This window comes from Amphiprion ocellaris, chromosome 18 (assembly GCF_022539595.1).
Source record: "Amphiprion ocellaris isolate individual 3 ecotype Okinawa chromosome 18, ASM2253959v1, whole genome shotgun sequence".
NCBI lineage: Eukaryota > Metazoa > Chordata > Actinopteri > Pomacentridae > Amphiprion > Amphiprion ocellaris.
In genome coordinates, this window is record NC_072783.1 from 3,989,523 (window position 1) to 4,016,609 (window position 27,087).

At 37.5% G+C, this 27,087-nt stretch overlaps 2 protein-coding genes across 6 annotated transcripts in view; both read left to right on the forward strand.

Moving 5' to 3' along the window:
• Positions 1–253: 253 nt before the first annotated feature.
• Positions 254–5,376, forward strand: mrpl10 (mitochondrial ribosomal protein L10). The gene is made up of 5 exons (XM_023298644.3): positions 254–348; positions 564–733; positions 1,466–1,630; positions 2,743–2,887; positions 4,911–5,376. The coding sequence occupies exons 1-5, from the start codon at positions 306–308 to the stop codon at positions 5,135–5,137; spliced, it is 750 nt and encodes a 249-aa protein (XP_023154412.2). The 5' UTR covers positions 254–305; the 3' UTR covers positions 5,138–5,376.
• A 151-nt stretch (positions 5,377–5,527) lies between these two features.
• Positions 5,528–27,087, forward strand: part of osbpl7 (oxysterol binding protein-like 7) — a 31,883-nt gene continuing 10,323 nt past the window's right edge. Inside the window, exons 1-17 of one of the 5 annotated variants that reach the window (XM_055004195.1) lie at positions 5,528–6,441; positions 11,681–11,890; positions 12,337–12,480; positions 12,649–12,702; positions 13,627–13,740; positions 14,124–14,276; positions 14,370–14,493; positions 16,775–16,893; positions 16,979–17,068; positions 17,278–17,301; positions 18,600–18,750; positions 21,544–21,650; positions 21,739–21,907; positions 23,278–23,424; positions 23,515–23,651; positions 25,599–25,736; positions 26,936–26,999. In XM_055004195.1, coding sequence (XP_054860170.1) covers positions 11,759–11,890; positions 12,337–12,480; positions 12,649–12,702; positions 13,627–13,740; positions 14,124–14,276; positions 14,370–14,493; positions 16,775–16,893; positions 16,979–17,068; positions 17,278–17,301; positions 18,600–18,750; positions 21,544–21,650; positions 21,739–21,907; positions 23,278–23,424; positions 23,515–23,651; positions 25,599–25,736; positions 26,936–26,999 — 1,867 coding nt within the window. In that variant the 5' untranslated portion in view covers positions 5,528–6,441; positions 11,681–11,758. Of the gene's footprint in view, positions 6,442–11,680; positions 11,902–12,336; positions 12,481–12,648; positions 12,703–13,626; positions 13,741–14,123; positions 14,277–14,369; positions 14,494–16,774; positions 16,894–16,978; positions 17,069–17,277; positions 17,302–18,599; positions 18,751–21,543; positions 21,651–21,738; positions 21,908–23,277; positions 23,425–23,514; positions 23,652–25,598; positions 25,737–26,935; positions 27,000–27,087 lie in introns of those variants that run through there. The other 4 variants (XM_055004196.1, XM_023298627.3, XM_035943092.2 and 1 more) reach the window with 4 other exon arrangements.

The following is a 27,087-nucleotide window of genomic DNA, read 5'->3' on the forward strand; positions in this document are numbered from 1 at the left end:
AATGTATTGTGATAAAATTTGGTTTTAAGGGTTTCATCTCCCTCTCAAGTTGAATTTTAAGCTTTATAATGTTAATTTCAATTAATTACATATTAAAACTTTAACATTATTTACTATCCACACACCCACATTTAATCACATTTCCATTTAGTGTTTATTTTCACGTGTTTTACAAGATTAACTGTACATAACCTGTTTAAAAATAACCAATTGAAGATTGGGCCCTCTATTTCTCTTATTTCCGGCCTGTCAGTGAATGCATCATACGTGCCGTCGTCACATCCGGAATCACGTTTTTCCTGTCAATGATGGCGGCGACCTTGTGTGGAAAGCTGCTACCTAAACAGGGTAATTCCCATTTTATGCTGCATTCCTAACATTAGTTTTATATCTGTGGCTGTTTAATTAGTTGTCGGTGTTTATTTAACCAGCCGCTGTTAGCTTTTATAGCCCCGCTTCGGTTAAACTGCTGGTTAGAGTCCAGCTAGTTAGCAGCCTTTAGCTTAGCATCCTCTCATTCAGAGTCAATGCAGCAGGTACTTAACCGACTCCCTGTCTTCCAGGTTGGCTGCCGGTTACACAGAGCGTCCGTCACGGATCCAAGGCGGTGACTCGACACAGAAAACCGATTCACATCCTCAAACAGAAGCTGCTGGCTGTTACAAAGTATGTTCCTCCGACGCCGGTGGTTCCCAAAGGGGCTTATCCGTCCGAAAGACAAGAAGTCAAGGAGGTAACACACCTGCATCCGTCCTCCTCATCCTTCCACTCACCTGCATCCCTCCTCCTCAGCCTTCCACATAAACTAATGTCCGTTTGGAGTGTGCTTCTAAATATACAGAGCTGCAGTGGGGTGACAAATAGTGTAATATTTTAATAAAATAGTAATGCAAAAGTGGAAAAGTTCAAAACAAACTTTGCTCATTGGAGATCCAGGGAATCTGTCACGGAAATTCTGCGATGTTGAGGGAGGATTGAGGAGCCAGACACAGAGACACTGGAGACTCAGATGGCTTATGTTGAGAATAAGGTTTACTGATATCAGGAGAAGTGATACAACGATCAACACAGTGATGTGAGCACCGGCAGCATCGATTCTAAGGATTCTCTTCAATCTTGGGTATACAGTCATGGAAAAAATATTGGACCACCCTTGTTATCTTCAATTTCTTGTTCATTTCAATGCCTGGTATCACTAAAGGTGTATTACCTGAAGAATACAATGAACACAACAAAAGATGCAGCTGGTTACATAATACTTTATGTCCTATTTGACATGCAAGGATCTTAGTGGCTGTTTCACTACAGCTAACATCATCATTGTGAACTGTATAAACACTATAGGTGATATCAGATTACAAGAATGGTCATGGAGCGCCTTTTTTTTTTTTTTTTTTATTAACCCGTTTTAATCCAGAGACTTGTAGCTTCAGTATAAAACCATCTCTTCATTTTCTTCTGTCAGGAGTCTGGTTTCGTGTTACTCCTGAAGAGGGAATTGAAGAAGCTCTTCCAGGATTATAAAATGGTTGCCGTGGCCCAGAACTGCAACAGCAACGCTGAGGACATGAGGATTCTGAAGCACAGACTTCACCGACATGGCATCGCTGTCAAGTTCTTCCCCAATCAGGTAAAACTGGAGCCGTCAACATTAGTATTTATTTGTTTTTCTGTCATGTAAAATTACCAAAGAAGAACTGATCCCACTTTCCTCATGTTTTATTTTTATTACTAATTTTATTACTAATAACTACTAATTATTGCTAATTTTATTACTAATAAGTACACGGCGGAGTTAAGTGACGATCGGCGTATGTTTGTCCTTCTGTGACTCAAAAACGGACTAATGGGTTTGGATGAAGTTTGTTTGATTTGTTAAAGATTTCTGTATCATTGCGAGATAGTGGCGCGGTGTCACTGTAACCATGACAACAAGTGAACACTACATCAGCTGCCTGCTGATGGTCACATGATTGTGATCCTACTACAAATCCACCACTATGGACTTATCCGTCAGAAATGTTACAAGGAACAACTGATTAAATTGTGGGGGTGTTTCTGAGTCTCACCATTCCCGCCGCCCGCTACATGTTTAGGTCACGTGATTTGGTATCAGTACATAACGTACACATGCAGAACACACGCCTGTGTTCAGGGCAAGGTCATTTAGTTTGTGGGTACATCTATATTAAATGGACATATTCTATGTTGCCGTGATTTCTGATCATCAATAACTAATAAATAAACAGATGCTGCGTTTGTAAAAAGAAATGCTGCACTTTTAACAATGCCTTATGTGGGAATAAGCAGCCTTGGAGGAGGACTGCACTCTCAGAGTGCTTTTCTTGTTTTCATTTTGTTTCTGGCAGTTGATAAAATCAGAAATCTTAACTGTTGCATACCTACATGGACAGTTTTTGCTGTTTAAAAACTTAAGAAACTGCTTAATCTTAGACTGTGGTGCTCACAAGGAAAATAACATTTAAGCAGTTATTGCTGATTACACATGACAAAAAGTCATGCATCTGGTTTTATTTTTAATTGTGTAGGTACAATAAAATACTGCCTTGTGTGCTGTAAAATGACTTTTTTTTTTTTCATTTTTTGTTGTCTTTTCTGCTGAACTGGTGTTGACCTGCATGTTTTGTAGAATGGTTAAATTACTACTAGGGTGATTTTTTTTTTCTACATACATCCTGTATTTGACCTGGTGTGTCCTAATTTTCTGCTTTTCATTTTCAGGTGATGTGTTCGTTTCTGAGTGACAGCGTTTACTCCAACATGGCTCCTCTGTTCATTGGTCCGACAGTTCTGTTCGTTAGCAAAGAGCCGAAGGTGAAGGAGATGCTGACATCTCTGAGGTCCAGTCCACAGATGACGCTTCTGGGTACGTTTATTGTTTTATGCATCGGAAAACGTAGACTTATATAAAGATGGAGCACATCACCGCTTTCCAGAAATGAAGCTAAATATTGAGGAAATGGCCACTGCCTTAAAATGATGTAAATATCTTCTGTACAGTAGTGACTAGGGGTGGAGAGGTGGTATCAATGTCCTGCCATCTTCCTCAATACAAGCTAAAAGCACAGCCAGAAGTAGCTGAAGTGTAGCTACATAGGAAGCTAACTAGCAGTTGCTAATCATTTTTATCCAGAAAATGATGAGTCTACAGGGAGCATCGATAACAGTGCAAGACAGCAGAGATGGCAACAGCTGGGCTACGTGAAGTTGCAGGGGTTTGTGCTCACATTTGGGGCAACTTTGAAATCAAAAACATGCAAAACAGAAAAATGAAACCACCAACAAAACACCAAGGTGTCAAAAGCTGCACTTTCTGACTCCAAAAGTGAGTCAATCCCCATAAAACCACTTGTTAAAATGTACAAATTCACAGCAGAAATACAAGACAAGTTTAGTCTATATATTTCCCAGTTGATGGCAACTGTACAGGAGATGAATTTTAATTTAACTTACCAGTTTATGTTGTATTAAGACGTAAATAATTAATTGTGTGTCCACGTTGAGTGACAGGTGGGTGATATTAAAGGTCAGTCCATATCCTGCCTCAGCTTCACTTAAACTCCAACTCTTTGCATAATTTTAGAGCAAATTAGCTGAAAATTAGGAGGAGTGACGCACTGCTAAGATGGGGATGGTCTGAATTTCAAAACTTCTCTACAGGAAGTCAGTGAAAGATGTCATGAAGGGTTTCTCCATCTATGTTTACAATCTATGAACAGACTGGTTCTTTAGGTTTGTTACATATGAGCCCCCAGCTGTCTGAATCTGTGTTTTTATTATCGCTATGCTGCAGTATTAAGGTAAAAATGCTCTTTACCAATGCATTTCACTGCTTGTTTGTTCATGATTTGTACTCTAGCATATTAAAATCACACCATATTGACACGTTAACAGGATAGAAAAACAACTTTACTTTCATTGGAGGATTTTTTAAAAAAGAAGTTTCTCCAAGTCTCCTCTTGTCTCTAAAAACTCACCATGTTTATTCCTTAAAACATTTGTTAAATATAGCATGGTGAACTGTAGAAGAATTGTGCAACATGTTTGATTTAAATTGCCTTCTGTTGGACTCAGACTTGCCTGCACCTCACTGTGTTTGTGTTCTCAAAGCACTAAGTGGCATTTTTGATTCAAAAATGTCTTGCAATTCTACAGTTTCATTTAGCAGAAGCTTTTATCCAAAGCGACGTACATCTGAGAGTAGATACAACATAAGTAAAGGATCCAGTCAGGAGAGAACAACCTGGATAAGAGCCATGAAACAAGTTTGACAAGTGTGACAAAAGGACAGGCAGTGCAGGAGGTAATAGGAGTTTATTTTTTATTTTTTGGGTGTTCAGTGAAGAGCTGGTTTTTAGTCTTTCTTAAAGACTGAGAGAGACTCTGCAGATCAGAGTTTGGTAACTCCTTCCACCACCAGGGAACCACAGAGGAGAAGAGTCCAGCTATGGACTGGCACTGTTGTGGTTGGATCAGGAGCTTTTCGTTGGCCGAGTGTAGTGAGCAGCAGGGAGTACAGACCTGAAGGACAGAGTTCAGGTAGGAGGGAGCTGTTTTCACTGGATTTTTGAACACAAGTGTCAGAGTTTGAATTTTATGTGGGCAGTAATCTGAGCAGCGGGAGACATGAGCTGTTTTCATTCCACGATTATCAAAATAGTCGCGGATTATTTGCACTGTAGAGCGGAACTATCAAATACGCTGATCACGCCTGTAATTTACAGCAAGTCCTCTCAGTATTAAAGGTGAGTTCACAAAATGCATCATTTATTAAATTGACCAACTGTGTCTTTGTCTCAAAACCTCAGATTAAAATAAAAACAGACTTCATATTAGTGCAGAAGTAATTAATTACTGAGCAACTAATTTCTCTGCCCATCTGTGTACAGGAGCCTGCATAGACAACACTCTGCTGAGCGCTCAGGGCGTGGTGAGCTACTCCAAGCTGCCGTCGGTGAGCGTCGTCCAGGGCGAGCTGGTCAGCGGTCTGGCCATGATGACCGCCCACACGGCCTCCATGCTGCAGCGCCACCCGGCCCACCTGAGCGCCCTGCTGCAGCAGTACGTCAAGCAGCAGAGCTCAGAGGAAGCTCCCAAAGCAGAGGAGGCCACATAGAGGAACTTACTGGAACTGTTGACTGGCTGATTCGCAGAAAAATTCAGCACCAGGAAGACTTGTAAGAGAGGAAAAAGTCTGAAAACTGTGCATCCACCTCTACCCTGGACTGATTTCAACGCACCTCGTGCTCTTGGTGGAATTATTGAACGGACAATGCTGCAAAAGTATCAGTGTCACCCTCAATCCTTCCTTTATTTAAGGATATAGTCGTATGTTAATAAACAACTTCTACTCTATTTGTGGCTCGCACTCAGTTTTTTTTAATTGAAGACGTTTTGTGACTATTTTCTCAGTTTTAAGTTTCTGTTGCATGATCACTGCACTCTTCACCTTTATTACGCTGTTATTATAAAACATTAATGTGATTTATTCATGCAAAAATGCTGTCCAGTTTGGGATATTGTTGCTGTAACACATACAGTAAGTGGCATCATAAAAAAACTGCTCCAGCCAAAATAAACAGAAGTGGTCACAGATCCTGATACTTTAATCTGCAGATTACAGCATGTTAATCTGGGTCAGTTAGTCTATTATGGCCTGCTTTTCTGAGGGAGACACACAGGCGCTCGGTCCAGCAACGCACACTTCAGCAAAAGAGCAATATTAAAATAACATTTTATATTAAGAAACCAAAGTGAAGCTGCTCATAATTGCTGGATTTTGCATTAAAATAAGTGAACATGCTTGGATTTTAATGCAAAATGATGAAAGCTGCACACCAGGAAGGGTCTTTTACATCATTTGGTAGCACTATATAATAGGAAGTAATTTGTAAATTATAACTTCTAGTGAGTAATCAACAATAAGGGAACAAATATCAACAAATGCATGTGTTTCGTGTAAAATTTCTGTCATATATAAGCTTGTATTTTGTCTTTAGAAGGCCATATTCATAAATTCACGATACTTTCTTCTTCAAACTGACCAAACTGGGTGTGGATATAGAGAGAGGAGCCTGGTTAGATTTGCCCTCCACCAATTCCCAACTAGACACTCCGCTGTAATTCCAGCTAATGCGGATAATGTCCAGGACACATTGCGCACGGTGCGCGCTGCCGGCGACGCGCAGCCCTCCTTGGATTTGGAGGCGGCTCGTTGCACCCACCGGCGCTGAGATTATGTGGTCAGAGTTGGTGACTATCTGCAGGTAGAACATGTAGTTTGACTTCTTTCTTCTCTTTCTGAACCATCTTCTCAGCCGAAATGGTGATTTTTCGCAGATTCCTAAGCGCCAAATGAGACCTTGGTTGGATTAATTTAGAGGACGGAAGCAGATGATGAGAGTCGAAGGTGAATTTCAGGTGAGATTTCTAAACTTTTTTCCCCTCATTAAATGACAAAACACGACACAAATAATGCAAATTTGTTGCTTTAAATCGTTTTGGAACCTCCGAATAACCAAAAGCAGGACATTCTTGGCTCTTTTACGCACCGTAATCTCCGCGCAGTGAGTGCGTCATGGCCACCTGTTCCCAGTGGTGAAATCCCACGTTTTAAAACGTTTGGCTTAAATATGCAAAAACCTTAATTTATTCGTGTTTGCCGATGCAGTGACATCTGAAAGGGCTTTAGATTAGAGCCTGTGCAGCCCTGAATAGTTGACAGAGGCCATTAAGGACTTTGTGGGCCTCAACTAAGGAAGTATAATCAGTTTAGTTGATCATAAAGAAATATTACCGCTAAAATACATCAGCGAAGATGCTTTACAGTATTCTGCTGTCTTTCCTGCTTTTGGATTACAAGTAGTGCTCAATAATTATCTGGAGAATCATTGCTGGGTCTAAATTTTCATCCTGCTAAAAGAGTGAAGCTGTAGATTCTCAGACTCATTCATGGAAACGGCTGATCCCTGTGTTAGTTTTTTATTCCAGAAAACAGATTATTGTTGTCATAATCTGTGCATCTTAACCCCACCCTCTGGAATGAGGCTGTCTTCTCCTTGGATTACTTGTTTTTTGTTGGCCACCATTTAAATATGATCTCATGAGGTCACTTGTCTCATCTGTGCTGAGCAGAAATAACAGTCTGGCCAAGGAATTTTGCTCAATTTTGATTCTTTTAGCACTTCATTGCACTTTAAAGTCTTATTTAAATGGATAAAAATGTGATTGCTTTACATTTCCTGAAAGCAAACACCGTCAAATTTCAACAACTATGATATTTTTCCTGTAAATGTCGCTTTTTCCAGTGTCAAATACTGCAAAAGTGAGCTACATCATCTTTGTTTTTATGTTTTTGCAGCAGCTTAACGTCTAAAATAAGAGTTTTTTGTCTGTTAAAACCTCGAAGAAACCAGACTTTCAAATCAAAATCCTTCTTAAATATAACATATTCTCTATATTCCTTCCTCCCTGAGTAAACGAGCTCAGAAACCGGCAAATCCTTTCATCCTGTTTCCGCCACATGCTTTCATTCCTGAGGTCAGTCACTCTCATCCTCTCCTGTTTCTTATGTAACAGCAAGACAGACTGCTTCTGGACAGATTTAGACGTTTAGACATCAGATCAAATGCAGTGAACCACTGTCTTTGTGTTTCCATTCTCCCTTTTATCTACTAAAAAATGCAAGAATACACTCAAAGCTCCAGAAGAAGCTGTGTGAAGTCAGTTGGGCTGAAAGATCCAAATTATATTCTTATATTTTCACAGTGATTCTGCAGACTTCTGCTGTTAGACTTGCAGAAATGACATGTTTACTTGTTTTTGTGTTATAATACAAGCAAAAAATGATAAAACCAAAACATAGCTTCTTTTATTAAGTCAATAAAGTTGCAAACTCACAAAATAAATGCAAATGCACACAAAAATTTCTGCAATTTATTGTCCTGCAAAGCCTACAAGAGACAAATGTCTTCTTTTCTCTATGTGAATACAGCCATTATCCCCTAAATGCATTCTGCAGCAACTCTTTAATTCGCAAAAAGACTATTTTAGTGAGTTTTTTCTCTTTGTCTGTTAACATTTTGTTAACAGACAAAGTGCCGAATTGTGTTGTGTTTGTGGACTTTTCATGCTGCGTCGGTGCTCTCTGCTCTGAGATCAACGTACTTCACGTCCAAGTTGCTTCACGTTGCTAAAAACGTCCCCTGTGAAAACCAATTAGGCAGAGGTTAATCCTCTCCCTGCGGGAGGTATTGGCCATGGTGTCACACACAGAGCTGGATTATCGACTCCCCAAAGCCTCGGGTTCATCCATCTTTACTGCTTCTGGCAATTTAATTTAGTTACAAATGCGTTAAGTTAGGTGCTCACTATCAACTCCAGCGAGTCCTGCTTTAATGAAGTTAGATCTGTGGGCCTATTTTGTCAAACTTTTTTTGTAAATCTTTATATTTCTGAAGTTGCATTTAAAGGTATTATCTCAAAGTAACACATTGTTTGGTAGCAGGGTTCATTTCAGAGGCTCACTATAAAGCTTTTTGCACTAACAGCCTGTACAAATCTGAATATTTTGTGTGATAAAAACATTTTCTACTGAAGCCATGAGCCTGATTTGTAAAATTTACTCTAAAGCTGCAACTTACAGTCATTTTCTTCTCAATTAATCTGCCAGTTATTAATCATTTGGTCCATTAAATGTCAGAAAATGATTATTTTGACTGATATATCAGTCCACAATGCAGAGATCCTTCATTATGTCTCAGGATATATATACAGTTGATTTTAGTTTCTTTACCTCTCTCTGCAGAACCTGCATCTGCTATTTGTTTACATGTGAAACAAGCTGCCAATGAACCAAAACTGTAAACTATTTCACATAAAAATGCTGGTTTGGGGCATTTAAAACCTTCAGGTTTGTAAAAGTAGAAGTCTGTAGGAGCTGCTGTTGTTTTGTAATGAACAAAAGTATCTTCCAACGCCACAATCAAGAGCACATGTACATTAAAATACTTTTTTTAACATTTTATTTTGCCATCAAATCTAATCATTTGATAACAGAGCAACAAGAAAACCTGCTATGTTTTAACTGAATAATCCAAGATTAAATATTTTTTTCTTGTAAAAAGTTTTGTCTATGAAATCCAAGATGTTTGTATGAGAAGTTCATAAGAGAAAACAAACAGACTTTTGTAGAATTAGATGTAAAAACGATCCAAACAGCTGCTGCAGACACCGAAAGCTCCGATTTCCTCCTTCAGTTGCATTTTATTTATTTCCAAACTCTTTTTTCTTTGCTACACTCTAAAACGTGAACATGTTCAGCTTCACGGCGACGGTATTTGTTGTTGTTGCCGTCGCTACACATGTTCAAAGGCTCGAAGGTTAACAGATTATTCAGTGACACAGAAACCACAAGAATGACAAAGTGATTCTGACAAGAGTTACCGCTTAGAAAAGACAACTGCCAGAATTTTCTCTTAGATTTTCTGTTTGTGCTGACTTTAATTACGGAAGTGAAGCCTGAGTTGCTCACGGGTGATAAACTAAAACAAAAAGCTCATTCATTTTACAGTTTGGAGTGAAAACTATCAGATGTTCTCACTAGTATTGCCTGATTTTGCCTCGTATATTCAGTGTGGCTGACTTTAAGATCGTCAGTGATCTCTCTGAGGATCCAGCAGACTCTCTGCTGCATCCAGGTAACTTTTCTGACATCACAGGCTTGAACCGGGAGCTCAGCGCTCACCTGTGTTAGGTAACTGGATTACTCAGAGCCTTTTCTCTTCTCCTGCTCTGCTCAGTCGACTTAACACTTTCACTTGATGTTCTCGCTCGTGGAGCTCTGATGATACAACCTTCAAAAAGGACAATATTCAACCTGACATGTGACATTTCATAGAAGTAAGACATTAAGGTAGAAATATAGCAATTAAATTAGGATTGTGATAGTTTGTTCATGGGCTGCACAGTGGCGTAGTGGTTAGCACTTTCGCCTTGCAGCAAGAAGATCCCTGGTTCGCGTCCCGGCTTTCCCGGGATCTTTCTGCATGGAGTTTGCATGTTCTCCCTGTGCATGCGTGGGTTCTCTCCGGGTACTCCGGCTTCCTCCCACAGTCCAAAAATATGCTGAGGTTAATTGATTATTCTAAATTGCCCGTAGGTGTGAATGTGAGAGTGATTGTTTGTCTTTGTATGTAGCCCTGCGACAGACTGGTGACCTGTCCAGGGTGTCCCCTGCCTTCGCCCGAGTCAGCTGAGATAGGCTCCAGCCCCCCCCGCGACCCTAGTGAGGATTAAGCGGTGTATAGATGATGGATGGATGGATGGATGGATAGTTTGTTCATCCAAGAATATATTAGTCTTATGTTAGGCCGTGACCTTTTTTAACTTTATGTTTTTGATTTCATCTGAAGTTTCTAACAGTTGATTAGTCAAATCATTTTTGCATGAACAAAATAATATAAAGTGACACTTTATTACAGGATAAATGGTCAAAAGTTACATATAAAGGGTAAAGTAGCTCTTCAGATGTGATCATTTACTGCGTAGATTCTCAAATAAATCATCTTAATTTGGCATTTATATTTAGTTTTCACACAGTGTGGATGACTTTAAGATCCAGACTGATAGTTGAGGAATTTTCAGATTGACAAAATATGAAAAAGTAACATTTTATACAAGATTATTTTCAAAAATAATAGAAAAAGGGAAAAACATCTGCTGTAGTCTGATAATTTACTGTATATATTGTCAAGTGAATCATCTTAATTTGGCATTTATATTTATTTTTTTACACTGTGGGTGACTTTAAGTTACAGAGAGATCTATTTTAGGATTTTTTTGTTTGACAAAATATTAAAAAGCAACAGTTTAATATACAATTAGATGTCAAAAGTAATAGAAAAAGGACAAAATTGCTCCTCAAATGTGATCACTTACTGCTTACGTTTTCAAATAAATCATCTGAGTTTGACGTTCATTTGTAGTTTTTGCTTAGTGTCAGATACGTTAACATCCAAAGCGATCGAGTTGAGGATTTTTTGGATCGACAAATATGAATAAGCAACACTTTAATACAAGATTAATTTTCAAAAGTAATAGAAAAGGACAAAAATACCTCCTTAAATGTGATTTTTCACTTCATATATTCTCAAATGAGTCATCTGAGTTTGTCCTTGACATTTAGTTTTTGCTCAGTGTTGGTGACTTGAAGATCCAGAGGGATGTTTTTGAAGTGAAGTAAAGTCGTTCACATGCTATATTCAAGAAAAATAAGGAAATAAGGTGCAAATTGTGCTTGTAGAAGAATCGAGTTTTGGTGCAAGAAGAAAAAACTAATGGTGCTAGTAGAAGGTGCAGAATCATGCTGGTATTTTCCAATAACAAAAGAGTTGTAAAGAAGTATTTAATAGTCTGGTGAGGGAGACACAGAGATTTATAGTATTTCAAAATAAAACTCAAGATTCTTCCGTTTGTCTTTTCACCTGTGAAGCTGTTACTGATTGAGTTTAGGGATGTTTTTAAGGTAGGAATCAAATTCTACCCTGAAACTGAACTGAATAATCAGAACCTGCAGCTCGACCTCAGATTTTTTTTTTGTATTTCTCTTGTAATTTATGAAACACATCCAGAAATCTGATGCTCTTATTTGCCCTTTCAGGTGGGTTTTCGGTACTTTGCAGCAGGTCTCTCTAACCAATCAGTCGGTCTGAGGAGAGTCTGAGGTTTCTGCTCTGAAATGGACTCGTACGGATCTTCCCTGGATCGCAGCCAGTCGCTGGCCAGCGGCCTGGAGAAAACCTCGCCCACGTGGAACAAACCCACCCACTCCAGGAGCAGCAGCACTCTGTCGTCTCGTCACTCCAGACAGGTGAGTCTCAGGTCAGTCAGAACGTTCCGATCTTCCTGGACCAGGGGATTATGATGGACATGAACAAAATGATTCTCCCATAGGGGAGGTCACTGGGTCAGGTTCTGTAATCAGAGGGGATTTGGCTTTGTGTCTGACTGGGTTTCCTCTATTGAATAACGGCTTTATAATGTACGTCTCCACAGCAGAATTCATTTCTTCACTCTGAATTACACTGACTGTTGCAGGATGCTCTGCTGCAGATTTAGACGTTAGTGAGGAAGAAGCAGCTCTTCCCTGCTCTCTCAACAAATACAGCCAACTCCCCCTTGAGCCAAATTTAAAAATACATTTTCCAGAGAAATGTATGTTTAGACAGCAAACCGGTTTTCTATAAGTATGTAGGACAAAAAAAAACCCTGAAGAGAAACAGCTGGAGTGTTTTCTCCTGTTCCTGCTCTGCACAGGTGATCAAAGACTGGGAGGTCGTAGAAGATGTTCAGGTAGAAATACACTCAGGAGGAGAACATCCTCTGGAAATGACGACTCCAGGAATCTGTGAAGGATATCTGCTCAAGAGGAGGAAGTGGCCTCTGAAAGGCTGGCACAAGGTGAGACCTTCCTGCATTCTGGTGTCTCCACTCTTGTGTATTCTGTTGATCTTTTTCTGTTTTGTATTTTCTCTATTTTTGTCTTATTTCACTTCAGTCTAATGCTGCTTGTTACTTGGATATTTTAAAAGTGTCAGTCTGAACAAAAATGATGCATGTGTTTTTCAGCGATACTTCATCTTGGAAGCAGGAATCTTACGCTACTGCAAAAACCAACAAGATGTAAGTCAGCTTTGAATTCGAGGACCAACTCTGCCAACACAGTGAAGTAGTAAATAAGTTAAAAAAGCTACAACTGTGATGGAGTTGTTTTAGATTTAATCTGACATTTTCATTGTTTGCAATGATCGTCTCACGCTTCATCCTTGGTATTACAAGTTGGTCACCACTCTTATATTATTTACTTATTTGGTCTCATATTATTTGGTGAAATGTGCACTTTTAAACTGAAATCATGCTTGAAATCTGCTTAGATATGTCCTAGAATTATGCTTTTATTGTAGTGTTTTATTGCAGAAATACTGTCATGTTCAAAAACTGTAAAAACTGTGACACAACAGCCAATATGTATATATTTTAGCCATTTTAAACACAGTAAACCAATCTAATTTCTACATGTAATGCCATGAACATTTTTGATCACTCCTATAAAACACAGATTTTGAAATTGACTATTTACAGTTTTCTGCCTTTTTTATGATTAATATAGAAACAAATTAATTTTTCTGTGATTTTACTTGTTTTCTATAATATAACAAAATGGAGAAATCTATAAAATAACAGTTTAAAAAATAATTTTCCATTTTAAAATCTTCAATATACTTTTCTTTCTTTAAAATAATGTAAAATACTATTAAAATACAACAAAAACAGTGTAATTTTATGGTGTAACCTTGTAAAAGAACAAATGATCATTCATAAAAATACAGATTTTTATCTGTTAAAAAATACTTATTGTCTGTAATTTAACAAAAGACAGAAAAAGACAGAAAGTCTTTAAAATAACAGTAAATTTTTTTACAAATCACAGTTAATAGCTGTTAAAATGTTTGTTTTTTTTTACAAGTTTTTGAAATTGTGAATATCATGCTCTGTAGAGATATAAAATAAATAACAGGATTTAAAAAACACTTTTTGTCACTTCAGGTGTTCAGAGGAAGAGTCCAGGGTTCTCTGGACGTCAGCCTCGCTGTCATGTCGATAAACAAGAAGTCCAACCGCATTGACCTGGATGCAGGAGACATTCTCTATCACATGAAGGTACTTACTAAATGCTGCTGCTTCCTTTAAAGAATCAGCACAAATGGCTCCATCGGCACAATAAATGATGCTCCAAAAACTTTAGCAAAAACAGGTTATATAAGGACCCATTTTTAAGGTGGTTCTTTAAAGATAGTCAGCTGATGTGTGGAAAAGTGTCTTCTAGCAGTGACACAATAGAACAATTTTGATTTCCACAAAGAACCTTTAAGCAAGAAATTCTTTTTTTTACAAAAAAAACCCCAAAGATGCTTCAAAAAGACATTAAAAAAACACATTGTTTAGACACCATAAATGATGCTCCAAAGAACTTCAGCAAAAATCGGTTCTTTATTAACTGTATGTCCTCAGATTAAAGGGGTTCTATATGACTTTATTTTAAGGCAAAGAGCCACGAGCTCTTCTACATCTGGGTAACGAAGCTCCAAGCTCACCGCTTATTCAAGAAGAATGAGGCGGCTCACGTTCAGAGCGGCTTCCTGCTGTCTTTGTCTAACAACACTGTGGCTGGACCGGCTCAGAGAAACGGAGATTTGGTGACTATTAAATAAAAAGACAGTCGCACTTAACACCACACTCTTTCAAAGTGAGTCTTGTAGTAACGCTTCCTTCTGTTTTCACTTCACCAGAGCCCCGCAGTGATTTCAGATTCAGCCGGAGCTTCAGGAGTTCTGCCTTCAGCCAACACCGCTGTCAACAGTAAAGTGTCCGCCTGGCTGCAGCAAAGCCACGATTCAGACTCTTGTGTTCAAGGTACGAACATTCACAGCTGTAAGAACATCTGTATGCAGATTAGATGCTCCCAAAACAGGCGGTTAATTGAATAGATTAGGGGTGTCAAACTCATTATAGCTCAAGGGCCACATTCAGCACAATTACATCTCAAGTGACCAGTAAAATCACAGCATAATAACCTATAAATAACCACAAATCCAAATGTTTCCTTTGTTTTAATGCAGGAAAGTATGTTCTGAAAATGTTCACATTATAGGAATTATCTTTTTACAAAACATCATGAATATCCTGACATTTCTTAAGAAAAATAAATTCAATTTCAACAACATTTAGCCTCAGTTTATCATTTCCACATTACAACTTCCAGATCACAGAGTATTGACAAAGAAACACAACATTTAATCACAGCTATCTGGAACTGAATGATGCAGTACTTTACTTTATGATCAAAACGATAAAAATCTGACAAAAAAAGACAACAAGCAACAAAGACCCGACAAAATATTGCAAAAACGAGACACAAAATGACAAAAACAAGACAAATGACCAGAAACAAAACGAAAAAGACAAAAAATTAGACAAAAAAGTTGCGCAAATGACACGAGACAAAAAATGACAAAAGCAAGAAATAAAACAACAAAAAAATAGACAAACCACACAAATGAGACAAAAAAACCCACAAAATGTCAAAAAGGAAACACAAAATGATAAAAACATAAAACAAAACGACAAAAGTCAGACTAAAAAAGACAAAAAGCAACAAAAACAAGACAAAATATGACAGAAATGAGACACATAATGACAAAAGAACAATGATCAATATGGTATTCTACTTTATGATCAAAACAACTTATCATAGTCTAGAAACTATTTTAAATTTATAGTTTTACAAATTCGCAGTTAATGTCTTCTCTGTAATTTTTACACTTCACAAAGTCGTCCCGTGGGCCGGTTTTGGCCACGGGCCACATGTTTGACACCCCTGGAACAGAGTGAGAACATTTCAACATACTTTTCCTTCTCAAACCAAGAAACACATTTTGACTGGAGGTCTAAGTAATCAAAGTTACTTTACACATCAAAATCTAAGATCAGGAAACATTACAGGTGCATTATGGGTAATGTATGCATCAGGTTTTGACAAAAAAGAATTTCTACAATTAGAAGATATCACTGGTTCTGCTGCATTGATTTTGATGTTTATTCTGTACATTGTGAGTCTGACAAAGTTATGAGAGTTGAAAGCTTATTTTGTGTCATATTTTTTATGTTTTTGGTGGTAAATTTTATTATTAATTTAGATAAATAAGTAGACACGGTGTCAATAATGTGAGCTCATGGTCAGATGCTTTACTTTCAGTGCGCTACATTCGCTGACAGCGTGTTATTTTCAGTGGTTTAGGAAGTAATCAGAAGAAAATGTACTTAAAGAATTTATTCTAACATCACATGTGCCTATTATTATTATATTTATTACGCATGCATTAATATGTAAGCAGATTTTTTACTGTTGTAGTTGGTGGAAGTTAAGCAAATTTAAAAAAAAAAAATGCCACAGGGCTGCAGCTAATTATTGCTTCTATTGTGGATTTATGTGCCGGTTATTTTTTCTATTAATTTATTAATTGATTGATCAAGATTTTTTTTTAATTCTTTTACAATTATAAGCCATAAGTGACAGTTGCTCAAAATGTCTATATAAAGAAATACAATAAATCTATCTATATAAAGAAATACAATAAAATGATGGCAAACGAGAAAATCCTCATATTTAAGGAGCTGGAACAGTTAAATAGTTGGTATTTTTGCATGAAATGTCTGATATATTTGATTACTAGACTAATTGTTTAAGTTTTGCTTAAATGTACTGTTGGATAGATTAATTTAGAGCAAAGCAAATAGAAACTTTTCTTATCCTATGCGTTGGATCCAAAAAAACAAAGCTATCAGATAAATGCAGTGCAGTTGAAAGTACAATTAAAGTACCGTAGTAAATGTTCTTGGCAGTATTCCATCACTGATAAAGTTTTTTTTGGTTTGTTTTTGGTGATATACTGAATTATTGTGATTAAATGGACGTGCAAATCACATTAAAATGCTTGATTTTCATTGTAGCTTTTAGTGATTAACAGGGTGTAGTCATCTGCGTAGAACTTGATATTTGTTTTTCTTTAAAGTGCTCCCACAGCAATGCAGTTACCTCCGTGTAATCCTTGCTAACCTTCAAGACAATATAAATCTGATTAATTAGCTACAGAATCTCAGTAACAGAATACTCGTCTCACATGTTTCCTTCCAGAGTTGAACCGGTGTCATTTGGATCTTTCCGAGCTAAACCGCCTAATCCAAAGGCTGCAGGCGCTGGAGGTCGGCCAGGCTTTTACTAACGGAGAACTGCAGCGCATCATCAGCATACAGGTACACACAGGCTGAGGACTTCTGTGCAGCGTTTTCCAAGCAAAATCACATAGAAATAAAGTATGATGCTTGTCTTTTGGTGCAGAATCTATCACTTGAGAAGCCGAAGAAGTCGAAGTCGGGGAAGATGTGGGGCCACTCTCGTACGTTATCCAGAGTGGAGGCCCTGGGAATGGTAAGAATGGTTTGTAACCCGCTTTATTTTCAAGAAAAAATAAGACTGACATCAAATTACAGTGATTTGTGCATTTATTTGACAGTACATTTAAGGTACTATCTGGTTTTTCATTGAATTCATACATGAAGTCGTATTTATACTGGTAACATTTAGAACATTTTGGGTTTAAGTAACATTTTGGGGCCTTTCTCTAATCTAATCCAAAGCCTATTCGTGGGATTACTAAATCGGTGAGTCACCAACAGGCAGAGACAAGTTGATGCATAAAAATCATCCAGTGTTCTCCAATCACTCCCTGCAGCAGACTGACATCCTGACGATGACTGTATGATTATGACATGACAGTAAATGTTTTCCTTTTCAGGTTTAAAAGTTGTAGTTTGTTTTAATTGCATTCAGAAATGTGTTGTATGTCGAGCTTTGAGGTGTCAACATCCAAAACTGCTTCGTAACTCTAGAAAAGTGTGATTTGTAGAGTTCGTAGATCCTGCTTTTAGTTTAGTTGTTAGACCAGCAGTTATAAATCACATCTCACAGCTGTGTTGATCGTCTGTCTTGCCTTCTAGCTCTAGAGCTTTGAAGGTTTCCTTTTTTACTAGACTTGCAGCACCTGATTTAATCCGCTGGACACCAAAAGCCAATTTTGAAAAGGCTAAATTCCACCATTTATTGGGAGCAGAATCATCAGATTTTCAACTTTTAAACGGCGCTTGAACTAATCATGCAGTGCCTCTGTTTCTGTCGAAAACTTAACCCAAATCTAAGCTTAAATTCAGGTTATTTCTAGGATATCTAGGCTGTTAAAATCACTTTATTCTACATATTTCAATCGAAAAATTGCCAAAAAAATAAGCTGTTGGCACCCAAATTCTGTAAAAAGTCCTCAACTGATCAGAGATGATCGAGAACGTTTTCAGTTGAACTGCAGGCAGTGTTCCCACAGAGCACAAAAATAGAGATTGAGGGGAAAATAAAACATTTTTGAGCAGTAAAATAAATGGGGCATGGCTCAAAAACAGTAAACAGAGGAGCACACTGTTGGAAGATACATTCAGCATGGTGGAATATCTTTCTAGAGTGGAAGTGCAGAGGAGTATGAGAAGTAGATGCTGTAAAATTGTAAGTAGTAAAATATGAAATTATTCTTTTAACATTTACATGCTTCTGTGTTTGGTTAATACGGCGCTTTACATACAAGGTCTTTACAGGTCCAAAGAGGCCTGAAGTCGACATTAATGTTCAAAAACAGAGAACTAAAATAAGGAACTTTCTTCGATTGCTAATAAATCTGACATAATTCGGCTGGTCTGACTCAGGTTCTGGACTTGTGAAGACCTCTACATTATAGATAGTCTGCCTTTAGCAGATGAAATATTCCCTCTGTGTGATGAAAAAATGTGACTTTCCTTCAGCGTGCTGATGACCAGGGCTGAAACTTTCTGTGCCGGTGAACACAACCAGTGACTCACAAACTGACAGGTAACATGGAGACTGTTAAATCCAACATCTTCTCCTGTTCACCTCACAGCTGTCCTCCAGCCACCTGAGCAGCTCGGCCCACCTCGGAGCGTCAGTGCCCTCCATTCCCGACTACGTCTACTCTCAGCTGTCCCCTCCCACCGTCGTATCGCCCGAAGGCAAGAAGATCCAGCAGGACATCTGCGCCATGTCGCTACGAGGTCAGAGAAACACTTTTATATCCACACACAGGCAGACAGATATGGACAAAGTGGTTCCATTTCAAATAATTCACTATTTATCCTGTTATTTCCTTTATTGCAACATATGTGGACGCCGCAGATCTTTTAGTAATTAACAGAAATCATATATTCCCATCTTTTCTTACTGACATGAGGAGGTTATTTGTGCAGTTAATCACTTTATTTTACATTTAATGATTTTTTTACCCCTGATTTTTGTTTCTGATGTTTTACATCACAATGCCTTTATGTCATGTGTTATTTCTTTGTTTTCTTGTGTTTTTGTTTGACTGTACAGTGGTGTAAAACATTTTTCAGACACCCTTAAAATTGTATACGATCTCAAATATTATCATAAATTATTTGTGGAAAATTTTTTTTTGTGTTTCAAAAAGTGTGGCTGCATTGGACAGACACAAACAAATACAAATGATATTTTTTGTTTATTGTTTACAAGAAAAACTAATAAAACTAAATTCTACCAAAATGACCCACTACTCAAAATTTCTAGCTTTTATAGAACCAATCAATTTTAAGTTTTTAATGGATTTTTTAATTAATACTACATTTTTTATCAATAAAGTATAAATAAATAGATGTGCAAATTGCCAAAATGTAGATATACAGTACCTTGGAAGTTGTCTCCTTTTCTTGCTTCTCCACATTGAATCGTGGTCAATTTATCTGGGCTTTTTTTGATAAGATTTTACAAAAAACAGACTCTTTAATATCAAAGTGAGAACAGATTTCTAATATGTAGTATAAAATAAGTGATTGCAAAACTGTTCATCCCCTTCGAGTTGGTATTTACGAAAAGGACCTTTGGTTTTAATTAGAGTATGTAGCCTGTGTGAATAGGTCTCTGCAATTTTACCCAATTCTTTAATGCAAACCTGTTCAAGCTCTGTCTGGCTGCACAGAAATCGTGAGTGAACCACTTTTTTCAATCAAGCCACACATTCTTCACTGCATTAAGGTCTGGGTTTTGACTTGGACGCTCCAAACATTGACATGGTTGTCTTTAAGCCATTTCTGTACATCGTTTGGTTCACTGTCTTGATGGAAAACAAATCTTCTCCCAAGTTGCTGTTGTCTTGCAGACTGGCTCTCTGCTGGCTGCTTGAGTCCATCTCCATATAATGATGCTGCCGCCACCGTGCTTCACAGTGGGGATGGTGTGTTTGTGATGATGTGCATTGTTTGATTTCTACCGAATAAAGCACAGGGATGAGAATTTTCCGCGGATCCGCGGAATTCCGAGTTTTTTTCCGCCAAAAGTATAATTTTTGTGAATCGTGTAAATCCGTTGAGAAAATTGTAGGGGGGTAGGGGTAGGGGTAGGCAAGCGGCAAGCATTGCTATCTGTAAACATCGCTCGCTATTTATGTTAATGACAGCATCCACCTATTTTCGGCAGCAATTTGGCGCCAGTTTCATCTGATTGTTTCCTTCCACATGTTAAATTTCGCGGATATGCAAGCACACGATATTGTTGTTTTAAAATGAACAGGGTATAAATATGTTGCATTTAAATGAACAGATTCCTTGAAAGGCATGAAACTCAAAAATTGAATTTACCATAAATGATAATGATCAAGTATCCCCTTGGTAGCCCACCAAATTGGGATATTGTTTTTTTAAAAAACAGGTGAAATTCATTGAAGAAATTAATGGATTTTGGGTGTTGATTGCCTTATATATTCACTGTTAAAAGTCACCAGAGAATGCCATTTCTAAGTGAATTTTACAAAAATTTTCCGCTTTGCGTGCATTATGTCTGCCTTTAGCAGACATTTTCAGAGTTTTTTTCCATTTGTCATTCTCATCCCTGAAAGCTTCTAGCCTGATGACCAAAAACTTCATTATGGCCTCATCAAACTAAAGAACCTTCCTTCAGTTGACTTCAGTCTTGCCTTTTGTTGAACTCTAGTCCAGATTTGAGCTTGTTTCTACAGTGTCTTTCTCTTTGCTCTAAAGTTTTGACTGGCGAAGAAAAGGCAACAGTTGTTCAATGCACAATGTCTCGCGTTGCAGCCGCTGGAGCTTGTAACTCCTTCAGAGGAGTCATAGGTGTCTTGGTGGCTTCCCTCACTAGTCTTTTTCTTGCTCAGTCACTCGGTTTTTGAAGTTGACTTGCTCTATGCAGATTGGGTTTACACCTGTGCTCCTTCTATTTGTCAGTGATGGATTTAGCTCTACTCCAAGAGATATTCAGAGACTTGGACATTTTCTTGTATCATCTGTGTATCATCTGTCTTCTGCTTTTCAAAATCCTTTTCAGAGAGTTGCATGAAGTGTTTCTTCATCTTCCAAGTGTAGCTAGAGCTCAGATTTTAATACACCAGTTACTGGACCTTCCAGATACATGTGTCTTTATATAATAATCGCTTGAGACACATTCACTGCACTCAGATGATCTCCATTTTACAAACTGTTCGACTTCTAGCACCAACTGACTGCAACTGTATTGAATGAGGATTGTAATTAATGACTGATTGCATAAGGGGTTAATACTTATGCAATCAGTTTTATATTTTTAATGAATTGACATGACTTTGGAGAAATCTGTTTTCACTTTGACATGAAAGTTTTAGTCAAAAAAACCCCATTAAATTGAAAATAATTCAGTGTTGACAAGCAATAAAAAGGGAAACTTCCAAAGGGAGGTAAGCACTTTTTTTATAGGCTCTGTATTTAACTGGGACAGGTTCAGAGAGAATAACAGAGATTAACCACGTGGGGAAATATTAACATACTTCCTCGTCTTCTCAGTGCTTTCCTCCTTGAAGTCGGTGCATGAGACTCTGTCCCAGGAGAGGCAGAAGCTGCAGGAAGCCTGGGAATCCAACAACATCCACCAGTCTAACACATTAGCTGTGGTAAGATCAATGCTACACCTGCCATCTGGGTTCTCTGACACATTTCTCCCCCGAGTTTTCTTTGTTCCTCACCGTTCCTCCTCCTCAGCCTGCAGCAGGGAGGCATTCGGCCCACGGGCCTCCTTCAGTCGCAGATTCAGCTGCCGAGTATTTCGACGCCAGCGACGACATCCTTTGTGGCAGCTCCTCAGAGATGTCTGAGGAATCGGGACTCAGCGATGGAAGCACCACCAATTCAGAGCCAGAGGAGGGACATGGTGAGTAGAAGTAGTCCAGCAGCTTTGTCCAGTCTTTGACCTTTAACTGACAACATATCAAGGCATTAAAATATCATTTAGATGCTTTATTTAAGTTCCTCACCTCCTCTGACAGCTGGTTCACATCCAAGAGGATATTTAGAAATGGAATATGAACTCTGTAAGGTTAAAAATTAAATGTCACAAAGAGGAAAAAATCCACAACACTCTGCTTAAGTTCACATCGTATGCTGAATCTGATTTAGTGACTCAGATCTAATTATATTTCTAACCGAAGTGTTATATTTCCTCTTATCAAATCTGAGCCAATAATTCAGATCTGATTGCTGGCGATGCAATAATCAGATCAGAGTTCATAATATTTTTTCACGTCTCACTTATCTGCACATGTTGCACCTTAAAAATTAACATAAAGAACAAGAATAACAGCAAATATGTTGGATATTTACACAGAAACTTCTTTTACAAGTTTATCATTTGACTTTTGTGCTAATTACATTATTTTTATTCATTTAAGACTCACATTTCGCATCATTTAATAATAGTACTTAAGTTAGTCATCAAAATTAATATTGTATTTCATAAAACACCATATAATTAATATTTAAATTAGTCATGTAAATGTGGATTATATACAATATTGTAACATTATAACCTTTTTTTAAATTATTGAGATAAATATATTTAATAAGTAATTTTTGGAGTTTTATTTTTTATGCCTGATATTTAACTTGCTCATGCAAATTTGTTTTATATATAATGTGGGAGCATAACTTTAATATTTAAATTGAGCATTTAAATTTCTAATATAAATAATATTGTGGTGTCTTAACTTTAATATTTCTACTTATTTCTCTAATGAGAGGCTTTTTGGCTCAATGTCTGTTATTTTAAATGAGTTATATGAATAATTGTGACTTAAATCTGCAAATGCAAAGCAGTTTATGAAGTCAGTGCTGGAGATGGAAACATGAACATGAACTACAGACAGAAAAGACTGACTTGAAGAAGGTAGAATGGAGCATCAAGGCAGGTTCTAAGTGTAGTTTCTTCATTTTGTTCCATGTTTGAGTTCTATGACTACTTTGAAATTTATTATAAACATTCATGTTCCTCACAAGTTAGACTGTAGCTTTAGTGAGTGATTATTCATCATCAGGTACTTTTATGACCAAATGCATGTGAAGCTAACGACATGACACTAAATTAAAGTGGTGGACATCATATCTGCTAAACATCAATGTCTATGTGTTGTTATTGTGAGAATGTTTGCTTGTCGGTGGCCTCAGACTGCACTTTTACTCTTGTGATTTATTTCCAGTTTTGATTGCCAGTATGATAAATATTATTTCCTTACACCGATGCCACAGTGTCGGCCACCAGGAAGTACCGTGCAAGCATTTCCAAGACTCCCAACAGTGTCGTTCCTAAAAGCACCGGCCGGAGAACAAAACTTCCGGCTCACTGTCCTGACAACAGCCACGTAGGCCTCATGGCCATCCTCTACAACAACATCGGTAAGGACTGGAATAAAACTCACATGACAAAGCAGTAAGGCCTTTGAATTTGAGTCAGTTTTCTGAGCCTTGTGTCCTGTTTCCCCTCAGGTAAAGATTTAGCCCGAGTGTCGATGCCAGCGGCTCTAAATGAACCAGTTAACCTGCTGCAGAGGCTGTGTGAGGAGCTGGAGTACAGCGACCTGCTGGATACTGCCAACAACACCCCAGACCCCTACCAGAGGATGGTAAGACGGACGGTCCAGCGTGGTCATGCTGCTGATTGTGGAAAGTGTTGATGCTGATGATGTTGACAATGTTCCTTAAGATATCCACCGGATTCCATTTAGTCCTCTTATAGAGCCCATGTTTTGCTTTCTGGATTTTCCACTTTCCCACAGTATTTTAAAGGCTTTTGTGCATGTAAACAGTCTGCAAACTTACAAAATGAATTAATTATCTCCCACAGAAAACACTGCTCTTTATCAGCCTGAAACACCAAATTTAAAGTTCAGGCATTTCTTTCGTTACTTATTTACATCATTATGTAATATAATTGCATGTCAGCTGCTCGGTGGCTGATTTTGAAAACCCACAAGCAACTTGTTGTTGTTGTTCTTGTTCTTAGTGTTTTTATGTTTTAGCTTTATTGCTTGGCACTTTGCACATTTATTTCAATGTCTATGTTGTGCTTTGTCATGAACCTGTCTGTCTGTAACTCAGTGTTACATTGTTATATTGTCGAGTACACGTCCCTTAGTGTTGTTTTTCAGTAGCTCAGTGTTGGTTTGTTATGTTATCTGAGGACAGGTCTCTCTTGAGAACAAGACTCCGTCTCAATGAGTTTACCTGTATAGATAAAGGTTAAATAAAAATGTTTTAAGAAAAGAGTTAGCAGCTGATATATCACAGCCAGTTGGGCTTTTCAGGAGCTAAATAACACAGAGAAGAGCTGCAGTGGTGAAGTACAGTTTGAGAAAAATAAGGTGGTTTTGGAACATTAAAGGATGTAAACATACTCTAGTACACCCAATAATATTAGATTTTTAAAGATAATCATATAACTAAAATTGCTATGCACATGTCTTTGATCCTCTTTGACTGACAAAAAAAAAAAAATAGGAAGAAGATTGTGTTATTGCTGTATTTAACAACATTATGCCCCAAAAATTTAATAAAAATGTGAATATTCTATTAGTTAGGGTGCCAAAAAATACTGTGAAATTTTCCTTTCAAACTTGCCATATTTAAAATCCATTTTCTAGCCTGAATTTTGCATGAGATCATGTGTATATTTTGGGATTTTAATGTTTAATGAAATATATTTACATGTGTAAAAACAACTAAATCACCTATAATACAGAATAATATTATGTATAGTTAGATAGATTAGTAGATAAATGTAACCATAGATGGTATATGTTACCATAAAAAATATTTTGACAGTTAGCCAATGCATATAGTTATTATACACTACATTTAACATTTTTTATGGAAATTTCAAATCTACATCCATCCATCCATTATCTATACACCGCTTAATCCTCACTAGGGTCATGGGGGGGCTGGAGTCTATCCCAGCTGACTCGGGCGAAGGCAGGGGACACCCTAGACAGGTCACCAGTCTGTCACAGGGCTACATACAAAGACAAACAATCACTCTCACATTCACACCTACGGGCAATTTAGAATGATCAATTAACCTCAGCATATTTTTGGACTGTGGGAGGAAGCCGGAGTACCCGGAGAAAACCCACGCATGCACAGGGAGAACATGCAAACTCCATGCAGAAAGATCCCGGGAAAGCCGGGACGTGAACCAGGGACCTTCTAGCTGCAAGGCGAAAGTGCTAACCACTACACCACTGTGCAGCCCCAATCTACATACAAATCTATGTAAAATTACAAAATCAAAACACTTATTTTTCCAGTTACTGTCTCTAATTGTGTCTACTTTCAGAAATATATTTACAATATTAAACTTAAATTGTAGGGTAAATAACTTGGACTAAATAAAAAGGAAATGTTTTTGAAATCACAGCAAAATTAATTTTATGTAAAAATAATGAAAAAAAACAGAAGAATTTTTTTTCTTTGCAGATTGTGCACCAATAAAATAAACTGAACAAACCAAATTGTCGATTTTATGTTCAGAAAGACAGCAAATGTTTACGTTTTGTGTTTTGTTCCTGCAGGTTTACATTGCTGCCTTTGCTATCTCCGGTTATTCCACTGCGACGTTCAGAAACCGCTACAAGCCCTTCAACCCGGTTCTGGGAGAAACATTCGAGTGCATCAGAGAGGACCGAGGTTTCCGCCTCATCAGTGAGCAGGTATCTTATCCAGGAGGGTCCGGTTTGGGGAGTTTTTGGTTTTCCATGTACAATTTTTGTAGGATCGTAACCTAAATTTGTACAACAGATCATATTGTTGGGTCTTAACTTCAATATTTAAACTCATCTGGTAAATTTGTACCATTTCTGCTGTATAAATAATGATAACTTGACTTTACATCCATACAACGAAGCCCTTGAGGGCACCAACTGAATACTGTAGGGAACCTAACGCAGTTTAACTGATATTTTCTATAAGTGGGAGAAGATGAGCTCCCATCATCTCCTCCTGCTGAATGAAGATGGATCACTCACCGGGTTAATTGAGCCCATCAGTCACACTGAGCTGGTGATTTATCGCTTTAATAAAACCCTGTAATCAAAAATTAGCACAAATGTTTCAATCATTTATCTCAAAGTGGCTGCAATTAAGTGGAAATAATTAAATGTCAAACCTCAACAATTAATAACTCAAACAGCTGAGAGATGTAGTTTTTAGGTAATATATGCCTATCTAAGTGTTACGGGGTTTTTTGAAGTTTTTCTGCAGCTTGTAATGGAGATGTGCAGGTTTTTCTTCATCGTGCTCTGATGTAATCAACAGTAATAACTATGATTGTGTTGCATTAAGGTTTTGCATTACCAGTTATTGTGTGTTGTCTGTTCGATCTGTGATTTTCTGCTGTGTTGCATGTGTTAAAAGCAAAAGATGAACCCCAGCTCACGTCCTTTCCAGGCTCCATAATTAAATAACTTCAGGTTTCTTATCTTCTAAGAACATCAAAAAACATTTAACCCTCTAAAATCCACTGCTGCAAAAATACAACATCAGTTAGTTAGTCAGATATTAGATTTTAGGTTTTATATGTAAATAAATATATATTATTTTTGCTATTTTTTTCTATATTTGGGTTGTACTATATATATATATATAATATTATATATATTTTATATTATATATAATATATAAATATATAATATTTGGGATTTACATATTATATTTAATTATTTATATTTAAATATATGTTGTTTTTTCTCATTTTTGTCAATATTTGGGTTTTACAGGGTTGATATCCTGCACATAAGCTTGCAAAACAAAAGAGACCACAAATGATGCACTTTGTCTCTTTGTTTATTATAAAATAGTTACAACTAAGTCAACAGATGTCCATTTGTGATCTCTGTTTTTTTTCTACCAGGTCTGCCACCATCCGCCCATCTCCGCCTGCCATGCAGACTCAGACAACTTCTCCTTTTGGCAAGGTCAAACCAAAATCTCTCTTTAGCTAGTGCTTGTAATCATTGTTGCGTCCATCCTCTGACTTGTAAATGCTTTCAGAAAACATGCATA